Source organism: Barbus barbus, assembly GCF_936440315.1.
Source record: "Barbus barbus genome assembly, chromosome: 19".
Taxonomy (NCBI): domain Eukaryota; kingdom Metazoa; phylum Chordata; class Actinopteri; order Cypriniformes; family Cyprinidae; genus Barbus; species Barbus barbus.
The window spans coordinates 30,269,908-30,290,630 of NC_136747.1; the positions used below are offsets into that span (position 1 = coordinate 30,269,908).

Genomic DNA, 20,723 nt, shown 5'->3' on the forward strand with positions numbered 1-20,723 from the left:
TATTAAAATAAATCATTAAAACAAAACTGTTTTGATTTAAAGCAATCGAGATCCAATTAAAAAGAGAAAACAGATAAAAAGATCTATAAGAGGATTTCACAAAAATGGGATTCGTGAGGTGGTTTAAAAAAAAATTAAGTAAGATGATATTCAATTAAAATATATAATTTAAAAACAAATGTCTTTTAATTTGGGGAAATCAAGATCCAAATAAAAAGAGAAAATAATCAGACATTAGTTTTCATTTCTGAAGAATTTAATTCACTGGATTATACAACAAAAAATATGCTTACTATTAAAAAAAAAAAAGATACTATTAAATCATATAAATTTTGAATAAAAACAGTCATCAAAATTAAAACACAATAAAAAAATAATAAAGTAAATTAGCACTCATTTCAGAAGTATTTAATTCACTGGATTATCCAGATTTATTTATTTTAAAAAAATTAAAAAAGATTTCTTAAAGAAAAAAAAGAAAATGTATTGACATTTCGTTAAAAATAAATAAATATATATATTTTTTCAATTATGTAAAACAGTTTCCCAAAGTTGTTAAATAACTAATAATTAATTAAATCATAAAAATGTTAAATTAAAATAAATTTTAAATAAAAATAAAAAATATTTCTTTACCTGCATGTAAAACAGCATCAGAGAACTGCGAACATGTGAATGTGTTGTTAAATTACTGAAGTATTCAGCTGACAAAAACTTTTGGGAATTCGAGCCTTCATTTTTTTCAATTCAATCAATCATTTTGGGAACGCATTCAATTCTAACCATCACATGTGTTAGCAGCCATGACACGAATAATGTCTGGGTACAAGCACAGAGTAAGCGTCAGTTAGACGGAGTCTCTCTCTTTCATGCTGCTGGATCTCTTAATAATAGATCTGAGAGAGCGTTTGATGTGACTGCTGACCTGTGGGATGGCCGTTCTCTCTCCTCATCTCCTGCGTCTGCGCAGACAGACTCTCTCTGAGCAGCTCCAGCTGCGCGGCGTGGATCTGAGACAGACTAATGCGCTGAGCCTCCAGCTGCAGACGACACTCCTCCTGCAGACGCACACACACACACTCCTCTGGGTTTACAGGCTAAAATACATCACAGACAATCATCAAAAACAGGTACCAAATCAATGCAAAATCATATCAAATCAAAGGTCAGTTACAAAATCAGCCCGTTATTTAAGGATAAAGGATCAGACAGGTGGTGGAAAATGATCTGAAAAACAAGAAAATTATCACGAAACTGCAAAGAACATGTCTTGATCATATTACCGACTTCAAAATAAATAAATAAAAAAATAATAAAAATTAAAAAAAAATTATAAAAAATGTTTAAATAAATACAATATTTTTAATAAAAGCAGCAAAGCCTGATTTTGGACCATTATGATTTGTTGCTGAGACATTATTTTTATGATAATTAAATATCCTCTTACTCTCATAACACTAATGTGAAAAATAATTAGATTATCTACACTGTAAATCATTTTTACACTATGGTCAAATTTGTACTTCCGTTACTTTAATGAAAATTAAACAAATCCAAATAAAGTAAAAAAAAAAAATCTATAAAAAAAAATCTGTAAAAATCAAATAAAACTAAATATTTTATAAAAGCAACTAAGCCTGTTTTAGGACCGTTAAGATTTGTTTCCATGAGATAGTTTTAAGGTTCATCCAAAAAAAAATCAACTGGTATTTTTGCATCCTGAAGAGTGAAAACACACTGTATGCTTTTATTTAGTTCGATTGGCCTGAAATGGCAACTTCAGACTCAACCAATGGCGTGAGACTGGGGGCGGGACTCTCTGATTGACTGACCAATGACCAGACAGTAGGATCGTTTGGAAATAGTCAGTATTTCTGCAATTAGTATCTGTTTGGAGCCACTAAATATTAAACTAATGTTATTTAATTAACAAACTAAAACCATCAAAGTTAATTTAGTTAATTATAATAAAATGTATTTAGCTTATAATACCAATCTAAAATGATAAAAGTTTTAGTTATTTCTTCTAAAAAACCATAGAATAACTTTATCATAACTGAACCATAAAAATGCACTTTTTTATACTAATTTCTTTTTAGTTTATTATACTAAACAAAAACCATAAAAAAATAACTTTATTATACTAATCTAAACTAACAAAAAAACTAATAATAATAATAATAATAATAATAATAATAATACAAATGTTTATTATACTAATCTAAAACAAACAAAAAATCTTTTGGACGTTACGTTAAATAACAGCAACAGAAATGAAATAAAATACAAAAAAATATATATTTTATTTCAGCTAGTTGCCAAGGCAACATTTTTCATTTTTGTTTAGTTTAACTTAAAATAACTGAAATAAAATTAAGAATTTTTTTTTTTAAAGTATATAGACATTAACAAAAAAATATATAAAATTGACAAAAAAAATAATAAAACAAACTAAAATGAAAATCAAAACTGAAAATTAAAAAATTAAAAACTAATTCAAAATATTAATAAAAACTATAACAGCATCTCGATACTAAAACAACACTGAGGTTTCAGGCTGGATGTCTTGTGAGTCTTTATCTGAAACAAACATCTAACAAAAGTGTTCATATGACACACACACACACACACACACACACACACACACAGACACACACAGACAGACACAGACGCGCACACACACACAGACACACAGACACTTCAGCACATCATGAGACTGTGAGGCTCTTTTATATGAGACACAAAGAGCAGAGGGTCCGGCTCTGTCCTGATTGATGTGTTAACAGGCAGAAACCAAGCATTTTAATGACCATCACAGAAGATGGAGATCGAGCAGCAATTACAGAGAAAGATCTGCTGCGCAGGAAACACCGCCAATGGTTTAATAGCAGGTTTCTGATAAATGTCAGAGCTACACTAACACTAAAACGCAAATTCACCTAATAGCACTTAAAACGCACACACACAAGAACATTTACACACATTTTTACACCGTAAAAAAATGACTTTTTTGAAGTTCAGTGTGTTACTTGCAGATTCTTTGCATTTATTTATGAACTTCACTAACGATTTCTGAGTGAAAATTGTTTCCAAGTAAATCCTACAGCTGTTTTTTGTCCTCCTAAACTGCTGAGCTGCAGCTATGAGCTGAAGCTGAACAGCAAGAGTTTGATTGACTCAGACAGAAGGATACTTACATGCTCTGCGCCGTGCATTTCCCGCGGCTGCATCATGAGCGAGGCTCGGACCGCGTCTCCATCGGCCCGAGCGTCTCCCGTCTCCACCTGCGGATCACACACACATTTACATATCAACATACAGGCTTTCCTGTAGCTCAAATAGTAGAGCATGGCGCTAGCAACGCCAAGGTCATGGGTTCGATTCCCAGGGAAAGCAAGAGCTGATCAAATGTAAAAACTGTAACTTGAATGCAATGTAAGCCGCTTTGGATAAAAGCGTCTGCTAAATGCATAAATGTAAATGTAACAGCTATACAGTGTTCAGAACCTTCACGAGCACTGAAGAACAACCGAGCAAATGATGTCAATTCATAAAATCAGCCCATTTAATTGAGAATTAAAGATCAGAGAGACGGTGGAAAATTATCTGAAAAAACAGATCAATTAGTGTAAGAAAACTATGACAAGACTGCAAAGAACATGTCTGGGTCATATTTGCAACTCCAAAATATAAAAAAAATATATATAAATATATATATTTTTTAAGTTTTAAAGTAAAATATTTATATTTTATTTATACTTTTTACTATAAATAATAATATAGTTTTTTCTTCATAAAAGCAACTCCGCCATTAAGATTTATTGCCATTATTTTCATCATAATTAAATTTCCATATCATCATTACTGATGAATAAAAAGTAAATGAAATGCTCTCTCTCTCGTAACAGTAATGTGAAAATGATTGGTTTAGAATTAGATTATCTGCATTGTGAATTATTTCTACATCCTGGTAATATTTGTGCTTCCATTAATTAATTTTTTTTAAAACAGCATAATTTGCTTAATTTCTGACTTGAATTGGTTTAATTTAAGAATAAAATAAAAAATAAAAATAAAATAATCCAGATTTACTATGACAATGAGATTAATGTGCTTAATTTTCATGAAAAATAATAATATAAATAAATAAAATGCAAAAAACAAAAAATTATAATGGGCTTTAAATATGCTACAGAATTACACATGATTTTCCTTACACAAACAAATCTTTCGATTTTGGGGTGAAATGTGACCCGTTTGCATGAGATTCACCCATAAATGGTGTTTTGGGGAAAAAAATTAAAAGTTAAAGTGTAAATGATGGGCTTTTAAAGCTGTCTATATTCACTAATTTTCCTTCAGAGCTGCTGAGATCAAAGTGTGTCACACAAACGGGAGAATAAAGCTCATCTGTCTCTCTCTCTCTTTTATACCACAATCTCGCTCGCCCCTCCATCGCCCTGCACTCTGGCCGATTCAAAATCATCTCTCGTTCCCTCAAACGCACATCAATTCCTCCCACAGGTTTCACCTGCAGTGCTGCACGTATAAATCATCTGAGAAAGCTTTCAAAAGCATCTACATCGAATCGAGCACAGCTGCTGCATTTTGAACGCAGTGCAATGCAGATAAACGCAGATCAACTGTTGCATCACGAGAGTGGATGTAAAACAAACAGCGGCGGCTCTTACCTGCGGCGGGAGTCGGTCAGACGCTGATAGCTGCTCTTCGTGTGCTGCTGTGGGTGCGTGTGAAGTCCTCGCAGCAGTCTCTCTCTCCCTCCTCTCCTGCGCTGCTGTCGACGAGCGAAGCGCATCCAGTTCCTCCCGTGAAGACGAGATGTGCGTGTGATGCTTCACTACAGAGCACAGCCCACCAGCGACGCTGTGGTCAGACCCCAGCGCTTCATCTCTGCATCTCTTCAGCGTCTCCAGCTCTGCTTCCATCAGCGAGAGTCGCTCTACCAAGCTCTTCTTCTCGTTCTCAGCCGTCTCAAACATTTCCATTAGTTCTGTAGTGTCTTTTTCAATCGGTGTCTTCTTGAGCTCTTCTTCAAGTCGTTTCATGTCTGTTTCCATCATCAAGAGCTGCTCCGCCAAGCTCTTCTTCTCGTTCTCAGCCATCTCAAGCCTTTCCATCAGTTCTGTAGAGTCTTTTTCAGTCGGTGTCTTCTTGAGCTCATCTTCGAGTCGTTTTGCATCAGTTTCCATCTGCAAAAGCCTCTCTGCCAACTTTCTATTCTCGTTATCAGCAGTCTTCAGTTTTTCCATCAGTTCTGTAGAGTCTTTTTCAATCGGTGTCTTCTTGAGCTCTTCTTCAAGTCGTTTCATGTCTGTTTCCATCATCGAGAGCTGCTCCGCCAAGCTCTTCTTCTCGTTTTCAGCGATTTCCAGTTTTTCCATCAGTTCTGTAGAGTCTTTTTCAATCACTGTCTTCTTGAGCTCCTCTTCAAGACGTTTTACATCAACTTCCATCAGCGAGAGCCGCTCTGCCAAGCTGCTCTTCTCGTTCTCAGCCGTCTCAAGCTTCTCCATCATCTCAGAAGTGTCTTTTTCAATCACTGTCTTCTTGAGCGCCTCTTCAAGACGTTTTACATCAACTTCCATCAGCGAGAGCCGCTCCGTCAAGCTCTTCTTCTCGTTCTCAGCCGTCTCCAGCTTCTCCATCAGCTCGGTGGTGTCTTTCATCATCGCCGTCTTCCCATCCACCTCCTCATGTCTCGTCTGAAGATCTCTGAGCTTCGTCTCGTACTCCATGGCTTCTCTAAGCAAGCGCTCCTCCAGCTGTAGCTTAGCGTTCACCAGGCACGTGTACTCGTCCTTCAGCTCCTGGTAGTTCACCTCGAAGTTCTTCTCAGCGAAGGAGAACGTGTTTCTCTGCTTTTCGATCTCATCCTGCAGGTCTTTCAGTCGCGCACACATTTGCTCGTTCTCCGAGGAAAGGCGGTCGATTTTCTGCAGAAGGTTTTTCTGCAGCTCTTCCGTCATGGTTGTGTGTGACTGTTTTTCTTTGCTTTCCGCTCTCAAGCACTCGACTTCTGCTTGCAGCTCCTTCAGTTGCGCAACCAGCTCCTCGCTCTCCATCGCCCGATTCAGATCGTTTTTCAACGCAACGATCTCCTCAAGCAGCACGAGTCTCTCCGAAGCCAACGCCGATCTCTCGCTCTCCACCGACCGCAGCTTATCCTCAAAATTGTCCAAAGCCTCGCGGTGCCTCACGCCCATCTCGTCGCGCAAGTTCTCCACGTTGAGCTGGCTTTCCCGCTGAAGGTCATCGCGAAGTCGGGAGAGCTCCTCCTCGTGGCTAAACAAGAGCTGCGTTCGCAGACGTTCCAGCTCCGACTCCTGCGATTCAGCCATGCGGTCCAGCACTGCGTCTTTTTCCCGCTCCAGCATCTCGAGTTTGATCTTATAGTTGGTGATTTCCGATTCGTGCTTGGCTTCTAGTTCACCGTTGGCTTTGTGCGCCAAATCAAGCTGCGCCTGCAGGTCGCTAATAGCGTGTTGCATTTTCTCTGGGCTTTGGATTTCCGCTCTTTGTAGCTCTTTGCGCAAACGCTCCACCTCCTGCGCCAGACTAAGTTTTTCAGCACTCGTCTGCGTCAGCTCCTGCTCCGCCTTTTCGCGCAACACTTGCGTCTCCTGCAGCTTCTGCTGGAGCTCGATGACCTTCACGTTTAGCACGTTAACGCCTCCGGCGCTCTGGAACAGCTGAGCTTTAAACCTCTCCAGCTCTGACTGATGCTGCTGGACGATCTTCTCTGTTTCCGAGCCGTGTTGCGCTCGGATTCGCTCCACCTCCGTCACATGTTGTGTGCGAAGCTCCTGTTTCATCTGCGTGATCTGCTGACCGTACATTTCATCCAGTTCGGCTCGCAGCTGCTCCATTCGTCGGCTCCAGTCGTCCTCGATCCTCCGCAGCGCCTCGCTCTCCGACTGGCCTCCCTGGTGGCAGCGCTGCTGGAGGTCCTCGACGGTTTTCATGAGCTGCAGGATTTCTCCGGACGACATGCGCTCTTTCTGCCTGGACGCGGAGAGCTCTTTTTCGCAGTTATCTAGTTCTTGGGTTTTCGCAGACAGATGTTTGTTGGCTTCCTCCACTTGTTGTTTGGAAGTCAGAAGCTGATCCTGAAGCTGTGTTATCAGACGCTGATGTTCGGTATTCAGTAAGTCCTTTTCTCGTAAACTCTGAGTAAACGATTCTTCAGATTGTGTGCGGACCTGATGACAGAAAAAAAGCAATTTTTTTGTTTAAACAAGCTTTTTATTGCTGTCAAGCAAGTGCAATTTTTAATCTAATGAATTGCACAATGTGCCGACTAGGGCTGCGACGATAAATCGATGCAGAATCGATTCATGAGTCGATCTTCCGAATGCGTCGCAATTCTCTCTGGAATCAATTCTGAGCTTATGTTTTAACAGCAGATGGCGCTCTTCTCTAGTTTTAACCGTACACTCAAAATCCTCATGAAGAAGAGCGCTGAAGAAAGCGCTGAAAAGCACTGAAAAGTCATGTAATCTCACCTCAGCTCTTGCTTTTATGATGTGAGATTAACGTAAACACAGCCCACTGTGAACACCCTTGTGATTCGCTTCAACCTTTTCGAATTTTATGAACGATTATTTTAGGTTCAAGGGTGTGTAAGGATTTGGAAACAAGCAGAGTATGGCCGTTTCTAAAGCATCTGCTGTTTAAAACTAAGCTCAGAATCGACTCGAGAAAGAATCGCGATGCATCACAGAATTGATGCTGAATAATTTCTCGATTCGCAATGCATCGATTTATTTTCCCAACCCTAGTGCCGATAAATCTAATTAATCACACACCAATTTTGGCTGAGAAATCACCCCCCAAAAAGATAATTTAAAGTCATTATTGTGTTAAATTGAGAAAAGCATTGAATGGACATTACAAAAATGCAGCTTTAGAAAGTAATATTTTGATTCAACATGGCATAAATAATGATAATAAAGGAGTATTTTTTATTTAACATTGAAATATAAAATTATTTCTTAAAAATGCAATGATAATCTACATAAGAAACTAAAAGCGCGAGTAAGTGGCAGCGAGTCACTGTATTAATGAGTGAGTCATTGAATCATTCACTCAACCGATTCATTCAAATGGCTGATTCATTCATAAATTATGAATGGGGCATTGAATCCAGTGTTTCCTCTAGGATTTTTTCCAGCTGTGGTGGCAGGACTATTTTCCATAGGCCACGCCCCCTTCCCACGTGAATCACCTGCACTCAGAATTGAATTTATTATAACTAAAAAAGAAAAGTAAATAATAAGAACAAATATATTAATAATCAATAGCAAAAACAAAAACAAGATACAAATTAAATTTGTAATAATCTATTCAACTGTAAAATAACACTGGATAGTCTTCACTGTATAAAGATACAGTAATGACAGACAGCAGCAGGTTTATTTAGGCTGCTGTCTCTTTAAGACATCATGCAGGGATCTAAAATACTGTTACACAGGGCTTACACAGTAAGCATACTTTTCTTTTTAGGAGCGCTTGTCCTCCTAATTAAAAAAAAAATAGGAGCACCTTCTGATCAATAATCAAAAATTCTGATAAAAAAAATTAGCCTTCCTAAAAAGAGGTGATATTTGACTCCGTTAAGTGATTTACAGGGGCATTTACTTTTTACCTTTGGCATTTTTCTAATTTTATTAAAAGTATGTTATCCATGTCAAATTCAAAAATTGATAAGCTTTTTAGAATTTCTAATTTAAACAACATAAGTAGAATAAGACAAATAAGTTAGCAATCTCATGAAATTAGTATTAATAAAAAATTAATTTGTACTACAGAGATGGCACAGAAGAACATAAAAGTGGCTTGTAGGTATGTTTAATGTGGCTCAGAGGTGGCATGAGTGCAATTAAATTCATAAATTCATGTTGAGATTAATGTTTTAAATATAAAATATTGAATATAGAAATATTAAATGATTTAAATAACTGAAATTATACTATAAAAATGAAACTGAAACCGGCAGCAGGTAGCGGTATGTCACTGATTTTATCACTGAATCATTCATTCACTTGATTCGTTCGAACGGCTGATTCATTGAGGAATGAAGCAAGTGACTGTTTTTGAATGGGTAATCATGAATCACTGACTCATTAGATTCGTTTAAACACGCAGTTCATTCATGAATAAAACACAGATGTGTTTGCTTTTAGAGATGCGCAGCGCTCAGATTTGACTTTATTTGGAACTATTTTCCTTGATGAAAATCAGGCAGTACTGTTATATTCAGACAACGTAAGTCACTTAATATTAACGTCTTGTTTATTGAACTGTTGCATAAAATCAAGATCACATTTGCAATCGTGTATATATTTGGGAAAAACAGCACTCCTGTTTGTGTGATACTGCTAGACTACGATATAAATATAAGAGGGTCATTTTTTGTCCTCGCATCTTGAATTTTAACTGCATTCTAATGGGCTACATCATGCAGTCAGTCAATTAACTCATTAAATCGACAGCCCTAATTTTAATTCCTCAGATAATAAGCCATGGAGGAAAAATAACAACCACAGAATCTGTAATTATTCAGCAATTATTCACTCAGTTCACTTAAAGATGTCTGTTTGGTTGTTTTAATGAGGACTCGAGTGCGAAACCATGCCTGTGCATTAGACATCAACTTGAACAATACAATTTTTGGGGGTTTGATTTGAACAAAGCTTATGAAGTTGGATGGCATGACTACAAACAGCTGCCTAGGGCTGATGGCCATTGAGTGGGCTGACTTGTTTTATAGTGAACTCACTCTCTTGGCTTCACTCAGACTCTCCTGAAGCTGCGAGATCAATAGAAGCTGCTCCTGCGTCTTCTCCTGGTGACCTCTGACCTGTGCGTCCCTCTCGTCCAGCTGTTGCTGGTACAGCGTGATCTGCTGACGGGCCTGGAGCAGATCTGCAGCGGTGGAGCTGATGTTGGAGCTCCGCAGTATCTCACCGGCCTGCAGCTGAGGGAAGATCCAGAGCGTCAGGATATCAGGGAAATAAAACACAACTTCAAAAAATTCCAAAACAGTGCATGAGGTGAGAGAAATGTTGATTATTACGCCTATAGATTTCTTTCGATATAAAAGCATCAGTCAAAAGGTTTTAGCTAGTTACTGCTTCACACTGTATGTGGGTGGATGTATGTTATGCTAATCTATGCAGAATCCACCCGACTTTACAGAGCTCAAAGATTTAAAGCAGCAGATGACAAACCTGCAGCAGAACATTAACAGTATGGATACTAATATAGTTAACATTATCTTTACAGTTATAGTAATTTTTACAGTTATTCTAGTTATCACTAGCACTATAGTATCATTACAGTTCGTTATACTTATCACTATAAATTTCGTTACAGTTATCACTATCGTTTTCAATATAATCCCTATAGTTATAGATTGCTATATCACTATAATTATGATAATTATCGCTATCCTTTTTGCTATTTTTATAACTATCATTAGCCAACTATGTAGTTGTCAATATAGTTACCACTAGAGTAATTGATATAGTTATTGCTATAGTTCTTGTCCAGGCCCTTGTCGTTTCCAGGCTGGACGACTGCAATGCTCTTCTGGCTGGTCTGCCATCAAACACAATCAAACCTCTACAAATGATTCAGAATGCAGCGGCACGACTGATCTTCAACGAGCCCAAAAGAGCGCATGTTACACCTCTCTTCATCTCCTTGCACTGGCTACCAGTGGCAGCTCGCATCCAGTTCAAGTCACTGATGCTTGCATACAGAACTACCACAGGCTCAGCACCCTCCTACTTCCACTCACTATTACAAACCTACATCCCTTCCAGAAGTCTGAGATCTGCTAGTGAGCGACGCCTTGTGGTACCATCACAGAGAGGCTCAAAATCACTCTCCAGAACATTCTCGTTCACCATTCCTGGCTGGTGGAATAATCTTCCCACCCCCCTCTGTCCTTCTCTCCCCCCCTTGCTAGCTTGTACTTATTTGAACAATGACTGAGACTTGGTGTTACGAGCACCTCCTCTGTCTGATTGCCTCTTCAAGATTAATCGCTTTTTGTATTCCCCAATTGTAAGTCGCTTTGGATAAAAGCATCTGCCAAATGACTAAATGTAAATGTAGTTATTACAGATATCTTTAAAGTAATTGCTATATTTATCACCATTTTTATAGTTGTTAGTTTTCATTATTGCTATCAGGGTAATCACTATAGTAATCGTTATCATTATAGCTATCACTATAATTATCGTTAAAGTAGCATTACAGTTATTGTTATAGCTGAAGATGTTTCCAGTTAGAAGCTGTTCTAATGTGATAATAAAGTTCAGTTTCAGCTGGTTTAATAATCAGACAGAAATGCTAACGATACGTAGCACAGGTCTGATACCTGTTGGAACTGGATCTGGAGTTTCTGGCTTTGCTCCGTCAGCTCCAGGAACTCCCTCATCACCTCCTCCTTCTCGGTTCGTGCCTGCTGCAGATTAGCGGTGAGCTGCGTGATGATTTCATCCCTCTGTTTCAGAGCTTCCTCGAAGTCCTGCAGCTGCGGACACAAAGCCACATCACACACGTCTCAGTTACTGTGATTTCGCTCCGTTACGAATCGCAATTGAACAATATAGCAATAACCAACAATACATTGTATGGGTCAAAATTATCCATTATGCCAAAAATCATTAGGATATTAAGTAAAGATCATGTTCCATGAAGATATTTTGTAAATTTCCTACCATAAATATATAAAAACTTATTTGTTGATTAGTAATATGCATTGCTAAGAAATTCATTTGGACAACTTTAAAGATGATTTTCTCAATATATAGATTTTTTTGCTCCCTCAGATTCCAGAATAGTTGTATCTTGTATTGTATCTTGTATAAATGTTGTATTCAAATATTGTCCTATCCTAACAAACCATCCATAAATGAAAAAATAAATAAAAATTATACCATACAATACAATATTTATTTGTAAAGCACATTTAAAAACAATCAAAGTTGGCCAAAGTGCTGTACAGAATAGAATAAAAATTCAGAAACAAGACGAATAAAACAAGACTATCAAGTTTAAAACACAACAATAACAAAACAACAATTAAACTATTGATCAAGGTTGTACTGAAAGCTAAAGAGAACAGATAGAGCAGACGTAAAGCAGAAATACAGGGGACTAATCTAATATGAAGAGGTAGACTGCGTCCCAATGTGCATACTATTCACCCTATCTGCCCTAAATGGTATTGAAAATTTCCAATATCACATAGAATTTAGGATGGATAGTGTGCACACTGGGACGCAGGCGTAGACTGTTCCGGAGTTTCAGACCTGCAGTCGCAAAAGCTCTATCACCTCGTTTTTTAAGTCTAGATCTAGGCACGATGAGCAGACAGAGATCACTGGATCTCAATGTTCTAGAAGGGGTGTATATTCTAGAAGATTTACATGACAGAAAGTGACTTTCCTGGCAGCCTAATAGAGTCGATGTCAAGAAGTAAGACCTTTGTATTGTTCAAAGCAGAGTCACGCAGAGACGGGAACAATTATGAGATCCGCTCAGCCCAATCACAGAGAGGTCAGATCAGTGTCCTGTGTGGGCATCCATCCATCACCCACTCATCCAGCGTGACTCACGAGTCCTTCACGTACCTGCTGCACTCCTTCAACTCCGAACACAGCCCTGATCTCCTCCAGCTCACGGCTCAGCTCCTCCATGGCCATGCTCTTAGCAGCGAGCTCATCCTTCATGATCTGTATGCGGCTCTGAGGCTCCATGAGCACTTCGGACGGCTGCAGATCTTCCTCCTGCCGGAGAGATCGGGACAGATAGAGAAGAGTCACGAGCGCTCATTATAAAGCCCTTTCCACGGAAACGCTGCTGGAGCTGGGTCAGGAGAATCCGAGAACTGCCTACTGAATCCCAGGGTTATTATAGTTCACTAAAACTAAAAACCAGTAAAAATTCTAATTTAGGAAAAAATAAATAAATATATACATATATACATACATATATATACACACACACACACATATATATAATAGCATTATTGTTTATAAATATAAAAAAAATATATTTAATTATTTAATTAAACTATTTAATTAATTTAAAAATTAATGTAACAATTATAATGTTATAATAATTGTAATTATAATAAAACTTAATCTAGATGTCAAAGCATAGTAAAATATAATAGAAAAATAAAATTAAAAAAATTAAATAAAAAATAAAAATTCAAAAAAAAAAAAAAAACTTAACAGCATCTCAGTGATACTAAAATAAATGGTGAATGAAGCCATTATGCTAGTTTTATTCCTATATTTTAGAAAGTAATTAAAATAATTTCAGCAAAATGCATTTTAACGTAATAGTCAACAGTTTTTTAAATTGTGTTTTACTAAAACTGAAATTAAAATGAAAATGGAAAAAAACGTTAACATATCAAATGAAATTTTACATAGAATAAAGTAAATATTTTATTTCACCTAGTTGAACTTGATGTACTAAAATAACTAAAACTTAAATATGTATAGATATATTTTAAAAATGAATAAAATCATTTTAATATTTTTTTACCTTTAAAATTAAAATAGAAAAAAAACATGTTGAACTATTTTCAATAGTTGAACTTGATCTACTAAAATAACTAATAGAAATAAAGTTACTAAAATCTATTTGAATTTTACAATAAAATTACTAAAACTTGGATTACTAAATGGAAAACAGAAAAATAAAAACAATTCATAATATTATTAAAAATTATAACGGTATCTAAATTATATTAAAATAACACTGCTAAATCCAGAATATGATGCTAGTTTTATTCCTATATTTGAACATTTAATCTTTATGCAAAAATGCATTTTGATGCAACATGCATAGAATTTTTAAATTTAGCAGAAATAAAATGCATTAATTTTGAGACAATTTAGCATTAATACTGGTACTGTGCAGGTAGAAAATGGGAAGCTGATGTCCTTAAATCTCTTTTCTCAAATGTTTTTCCTTTCTGTCGATGATTTTAGTCTTATATTAAGCAGTTCATTCGGCTTTTACACGCTTCCCTCCACCAACATAATATACGGCCGACAAAATGCCAAGCAGCCCCGTCTTCCCCTATTCATGTGGTGATTTGAGTGAGCGCAGTTAAAATGCCACAGAACGGCATCCGTGGCCTCGGCATTAGCATATTCACAAGCAGCTGAGCCTCAGAGATGAAGGTAAAGCAGGAGGAAATGTGAGGTTAGTCATTATCAGAAGAAACGCTGAGGAGAGAGAGAGCGATGCAAGAGCGATTACTGCTTTATCAAATGCATTACTGTACCCCGATCACAGAGGATGTCAAATCACTCTCTGTCCTCTCGTGGAAACCATTTACCTGTCAGTTCATGAGAGAGGGCTTTTAGGAGAACATCTGCACACAATGCAATTTGCACAAAATACACAGAATCCAGCACATCAATTTCACAAAGACATGAAATGCGTTTTGCACTCAGAAATTTAGGACCATTATAATTTTTTTGACATTATTTCAATGACTACAAAATTATATTTAGCCTTCAAATTCAGTAAAATGTGAATATTGTTGACCTCTTCCATAATTCTTATTTTTCTCAATGCTGATTATTACTAAGATTCTCACTAGAAGACATTTTTCCTGCTTCACATTTCTGTACTAAATTACTTTTATTTTTTTTATTATTTACTCATTTTCATTATTGAATTTTTTTATTATTATTATTATTTTATTATTATTTATTTTAACTTTTTTTTTAATGGAAGCCAATACAACAAATACAATTATCTACACACAAAATGTTAAACTATTTAAACTAAACTAAATGCTTTAAATATACAATGATAATAATGTCATAATGCAACATATCCTAATATACAAATATAAAATTGTACTGAAAATTAGAGAAAATGTGCTTAATGAAAATGAATAAATAAACAAATTAATAAAAAATTATTTTTTTTGTATTGAGAATTTGAGGAGAAAATGTGCTTAACGAAAATAAATAAATAGTTGAAAGAATTGGAGCAGAAAATATGCTTAATGAAAACTAAATAAATGTTTTTGTTTTGAGAATTAAAGGAGAAAATGTACTAATGTAAAATAAATAAATAAATAATTTTTTTATTATATTCTAGTTTTTGCATTGTGAACTGGAAGGGAAAATGTGCTTAATGGAAATAAATAAGTTAATAAATAAATAGTTTTTGTATTGAAAAACACATAAATAATCTGCTTTGAGGTTAAATGTGCGCTGGACATTCTTGCCCAGGATTTGTGAGATTCTCTCAACTGAATGTGTCTTTATCTGGTTATTGATTAGGCTGTAATCAGCTGCTTTCTGTCAATCTCTGATCAGCAGCAGCACGGATGTGAAACTTTGGTCAGAAATTTCAGGCAGGTTTTGTACGATTTCACTGCCTGGCAACCAGCAGGTCACATGGTGCGCTGAGCATGAGAGCTGGAGAGGACCAAGCGGTGAAGGTTTCTGGATTTCTCTTTTGTGCTGCATCATAAAGCATTCACAAGCACAGTTACGTCCCCCGGGTCATTAACCAAACTCTGAATCACTCGAATTAAGCCTGAGAATAAACACACTCGCTTCATAAAACACATTCACTGGATCACATTTAAACTTTTCATTTATTCTATATTTGTTTTATTTATATTTTAAAAATTGAACTAATATTAAAATACAAAAATAACAAATAATAATCTTTGAATAGATAATTAGAAGAGAGCATGTGCTTAAAGAAAATAAATCAAACAATAAATTAGGTATGCACCGAAATGAATTTATTATTATTTTGTAATGATTATTGACTATTTTATTACATAACAAAAGTTATTTTGTAAGACTTTGTAATTTAAGTCAATTTTTATGATACTGAATTTAAAAAAACACAACATACTTTTTACTGAAAGTAACAATAAAATTGGACAGAATTTATATTAATATTAGTAACGCATTACAATAAGGTTCATTAGTAGTTAACATGAACGAATAAACAATGCTTCTTCAGCATTTATTAATCTTAATCTCAACATTTACTAATGCATTATTAAAATCATCAGTTAATGCACTCTGAATTAACATGAACTAACAGTGAACAACTGTATTATCATTAACATTAGGAAAGATGAATAAATACTGTAATAAATGTACTGTTCATGTTAGTTAATAGGCTACACTAACTGATGAAACCTTATGGTAAAGTATTAAATATCAATTTGTTAGGTTTATTCAGTTATATGCAACAGAATCAGATATACGTTTTTTTAAACTAATTATACAAATAATGTTTAATCAAAGCTATTTGATGAGTTGAGAAAACATGCTTAGTGAAAATAATGTACTTAATAAACTCAATGAAAATAAATCAATTATTAAATATACAAATAAATAGTTTTTGTATTGAAAATTAGAGGAGAAATGTGCTTAATAAAAAATAAATAAATAAACAGTGTGTGTATTGATAATTGGAGGACAAATGTGCTCAAATAAATATGTTTTTGTATGGAAAATGTGCTTAATTAAAATAAATAAATAAATATATAAATAGTTTTTGTCTTGATAAATGGAGAAGAAAATGTGCTTAGTGAAAATAAATCGACAAATAAATACATAAACATTTTTCTTTATGGAAAATTAGAGGAGAAATGTGCTTAATTAAAATTAATTGTTTTCGTATGAATAGTTTGAGGAGAAAATCTGCTTAATACAAACAATTAAATAAATATGTAAATACTTGTGTGTTTATAAATGGAGAAGAAAATGCGGTTAAAAAATAAATGCTTTTTGTATTAATAAATGGAGAAGAAAATGCGCTTAGTGAAAATAATCAAATAAATAATGTGTTTTTGTATAGATTTTTGGATGAGAAAATGTGCTTAATGAATATAAATAAAAACAGTTTTTGCATTGATATTTGGATACTTAAAATAAATAATTGTTTTCGCATTAATACTTTGAGGAGAAAATGTGAAAATGTTTGACTTGATAATTGAAGGAGAAAAAGTGCTTAAAAAATAAATGCTTTTTGTATTAATAAATGAAGAAAATGTGTTTAGTGAACAAATAAATAAATAAGTAGGATCTTACCTCAGATGAACAGTCTTCAGCTGTCGTTGAGACTTCACTCTCGGGCTGAAAAAAGAAAACATAATGAGGTCGCATGTGCAATTAATTTCTACATTGTTCTACTTTCTGAGGTTAGTGGGTCACTAATCAAGAGCGGCACACTTTTACAAAAGCAGCGTCCTGAAACGAAGGCTAAGATAGCAGTGTGATCCTCAGCTCTGTCTCCAGATCGGTACAGACACACTTCACGGGCCACGGCTCTTTAGTGCAGATCACGGCTAATTACACTGATGCATGAACGTCTGACATACATCCAGCTCAGTCCAGACACACAGAAAACACAACAGAACGGCTGTGATGGACTAATATTGGAACAATCGCTGCAGATAATCTAATGTGTGGCCAGGGATGTTAATTGCTTGTTAAGAGTCGTAAAAGATCTTTTAATTTCCATTATTCTCAAAGCTGATCTTATTAGATTCACTATAGTAACAGACACTTTTCCTCTCTACATTAACATTTATTAATTCAGCTTTTACCCTCACCCACTCATATTATACAATGACTTTTCTCATTCATTCGTATTTCAACTTTTTATTTGAACATCAATATAACAAATACAGTATAGAGTAAATGCTAAACTATGTAAACTAAAGCAATATTAAAATATCATATAATAATATTTAACTATATAACAATCGTCAATGCAACAAATTGTAATATACAAATATAATGTAAATAAATAGTTTATTATTGATAATTGGGGGTAAAATGTGCTTAAATACATAAACAAATAGGTTTCGTACTGATAATATGAGATAATGTACTTATTGAAAAAAATTAATAAAGCTACATAGATAAATAAACAATTAATATATAAACTGTGCTTTAATAGTTTTTGTACTGATAATTTGAGGAGAAAGTGTGCTTAATGAAAATAAATAAAACAAAAATAAATAAATACATAAGTACATAATAAATGGTTTTTGTTTTGATAATCAGAAGTAAAAATGAGCTTAACTCAAATAAATAGGTTTGTACTGATAATTGGAGGAGAAAATGTGAATCATGAAAATAAATAAATAAATAGCTTTTGTATTGATAATTGGAGGTAAAATATGCTTAAATAAAAAAAAATTATAATAAATAAAATAAAAGGTTTTCTATTGATAATTGGAGTAGATTATGTGCTTCCAGAAATAAATAAATAAATAAATAAATAAATATATATATATATATATATATTAGTTTGTTTTAATTGTTTTAATAAGGTAAAATGGGTTAATTCAAATAGTTTCAGTACAAATAACTGAAGGAGAAAATGTGCATAATGAAAAAGAATAAACAATTCTGTACTCAGTGAATGAAAATAATGTGCTTAATGAAAATAAATAGATTTCATATTGATAATTGGATGAGAAGTGTGCTTATATAAATAAATAAATATGTGTATTACTTTTATTCATTATTAATACAAGCAATACGTAGCAAACGAGACTCGAAATTTCAGTTACACAGATTATATTTACTAGTTAAATGCTGTTAGTTAATTTAGCAGGTCAGTAATATGACCCATCGGACACACGTATTCACCATATAACACGAGTTCTGTCTGTTTTCAGCACACTCACAAGCGATGTTTCCACGGTAACACTCACAAGCGTTGGCCACGGCAACTCACAAGAGGTGTTTCCACAGCAACACTCACAAGTGTTGTTTCCACGGTAACACTCACAAGCGTTGGCCACGGCAACTCACAAGCGGTGTTTCCACGGCAACGCTCACAAGCGTTGTTTCCACAGCAACAGCTACAGGAGGAAGTTACACGAGCCCTTGAAACTTTGCCGTGGTGATTTAAATGCAAACGTGTCACCGACATACTGCACTTCAGAAACACACTGAAACAGCAGCGCCCAGAGGAGTCTCTCTGTGCTTAAAGAGAACGGTGTTCTGTTCAAACAAAGAGATTGAGCATAAGCACACAGATGGAGGTGAAACTCCTGGAGAAACCTCTGTTGATAAAGCACCTTCATAAAGCATTGAGAGCTGAGTGAATAGAGCGAGATCACGCCAGCGCTGCTATTCTACTGCAAGGACAGCCGACACACACACACACACACACACACAGAGCTTAGCCAGTTCAAACTCAGTTGTCTGTTGCCTGGGCAACCACTAATTTCACACTCATCTACAACTGCAAACACTCCACAAACCTGCCGTGCTTTAAAAACATCCACACATCGCATAAATCTATCATGAGGGCAAAAGAGCTGTGAAGATAAATATTCTATAATCTGTTTAAATATACATACAGAATATGTCTATATATAGATAGAGAGAAGTCTTTAAAGTTCATCTGAAAATTAAAATGTGCTGAATATTTCCTCTCCTTTAGGCCATCCAAGATCAGGATGAGTTTGTTTCTTCATCAGGTTTGTAGAAATGTGTCTCTGCATCAGTGTCTCAGCAGTGGATGCTCTGCAGTGAATGGGTGCCGTCAGAATGAGAGTCCAAACAGCTGATAAAAACATCACAATAATCCACACCACTCCAGTCCATCAGTTAACATCTGGAGAAGACAAAAGCTGAAACTAATCCAGCATTAAGACGTTTTTAACTAAAACAAGAGTTCATAATCCATAATAACGCTTCCTCCAGTGAAAAGTGTTCTGGACTGAATCAGGAGAGAAATCTGCACAAATCAAGCTCCGTTTACAGCCCAAAACAGCTCTAAACAAATATGTGGCTGGATTTTGAGGAGATGCACTTTATGCAGGAAGCATTATTATGGATTATGGAATCATGTTTTAGTTAAAAGCATCTTAATGCTGGATGTGTTTCATCTTTTGTCTTCTCCAGATGTTAACTGATGGACTGGAGTGGTGTGGATTATTGTGATGTTTTTATCAGCTGTTTGGACTCTCATTCTGACGGCACCCATTCACTGCAGAGCATCCATTGCTGAGACACTGATGCAAACCTGATGAAGAAACAAACTCATATACAGTGAGTAATTAACGGTGAGTAATTTTTCAAGATATTTTAATTTTCAAAAAGACTCACAAACGAACAAAATCTCAAAGGCATGAAGACTTATCAATCTAAAAAAAAAAAAAAATCACTCACCAGAACTGTTAAAGTTAACTAAAACCAGAAAAAAAATGTTACTTAAAATAAAATAAATGGTAACAGAAATAAAATATCAAAATTATATATTTGTTTATTTCAAGACAACATTTCACATAACCCTAACTTGAAGTACTAAAATAATTTAAACTAAAATAAAAATAAAAACTAAATAATAGAAAAAATAAGAATAAAAATATATTTTAAAAAAACTAATAAATGACAAAAACTACAAAATTAGGTTACTAAAACTTGAACTAAAATTACATTGAGGATGAAAAATCTAAAAATAAAAACTCAATAATTCAATATTAATAAAACCATAGTATCTCATTGATACTAAAATATCACTGTCACTCAGAGCAGTTCTTGAATCACTGAGCAGAAAGTCTTGTTCTTCAATAATGCATGGCCTCTATGTTTGTTTGGAGTCATTATTTCTGTAATTCCCTTCAGAGCCGCAGAAATTACACACTTCACCTTTAA

General features: G+C 34.9%; 1 protein-coding gene across 4 annotated transcripts in view; it reads right to left on the bottom strand.

Moving 5' to 3' along the window:
- The window catches only part of LOC306885755 (A-kinase anchor protein 9-like), a 120,248-nt gene that overhangs the window by 83,933 nt on the left and 15,592 nt on the right, over positions 1–20,723 (bottom strand). For all 4 annotated transcript variants that reach the window (XM_079442525.1, XM_079442523.1, XM_079442524.1 and 1 more), the window contains exons 3-10: positions 17,133–17,177; positions 14,339–14,392; positions 12,666–12,821; positions 11,408–11,563; positions 9,800–9,997; positions 4,692–7,220; positions 3,198–3,284; positions 926–1,058 (exon numbers count right to left, since the gene is read on the bottom strand). In XM_079442525.1, coding sequence (XP_079298651.1) covers positions 926–1,058; positions 3,198–3,284; positions 4,692–7,220; positions 9,800–9,997; positions 11,408–11,563; positions 12,666–12,821; positions 14,339–14,392; positions 17,133–17,177 — 3,358 coding nt within the window. The remainder of the gene's footprint in view (positions 1–925; positions 1,059–3,197; positions 3,285–4,691; positions 7,221–9,799; positions 9,998–11,407; positions 11,564–12,665; positions 12,822–14,338; positions 14,393–17,132; positions 17,178–20,723) is intronic.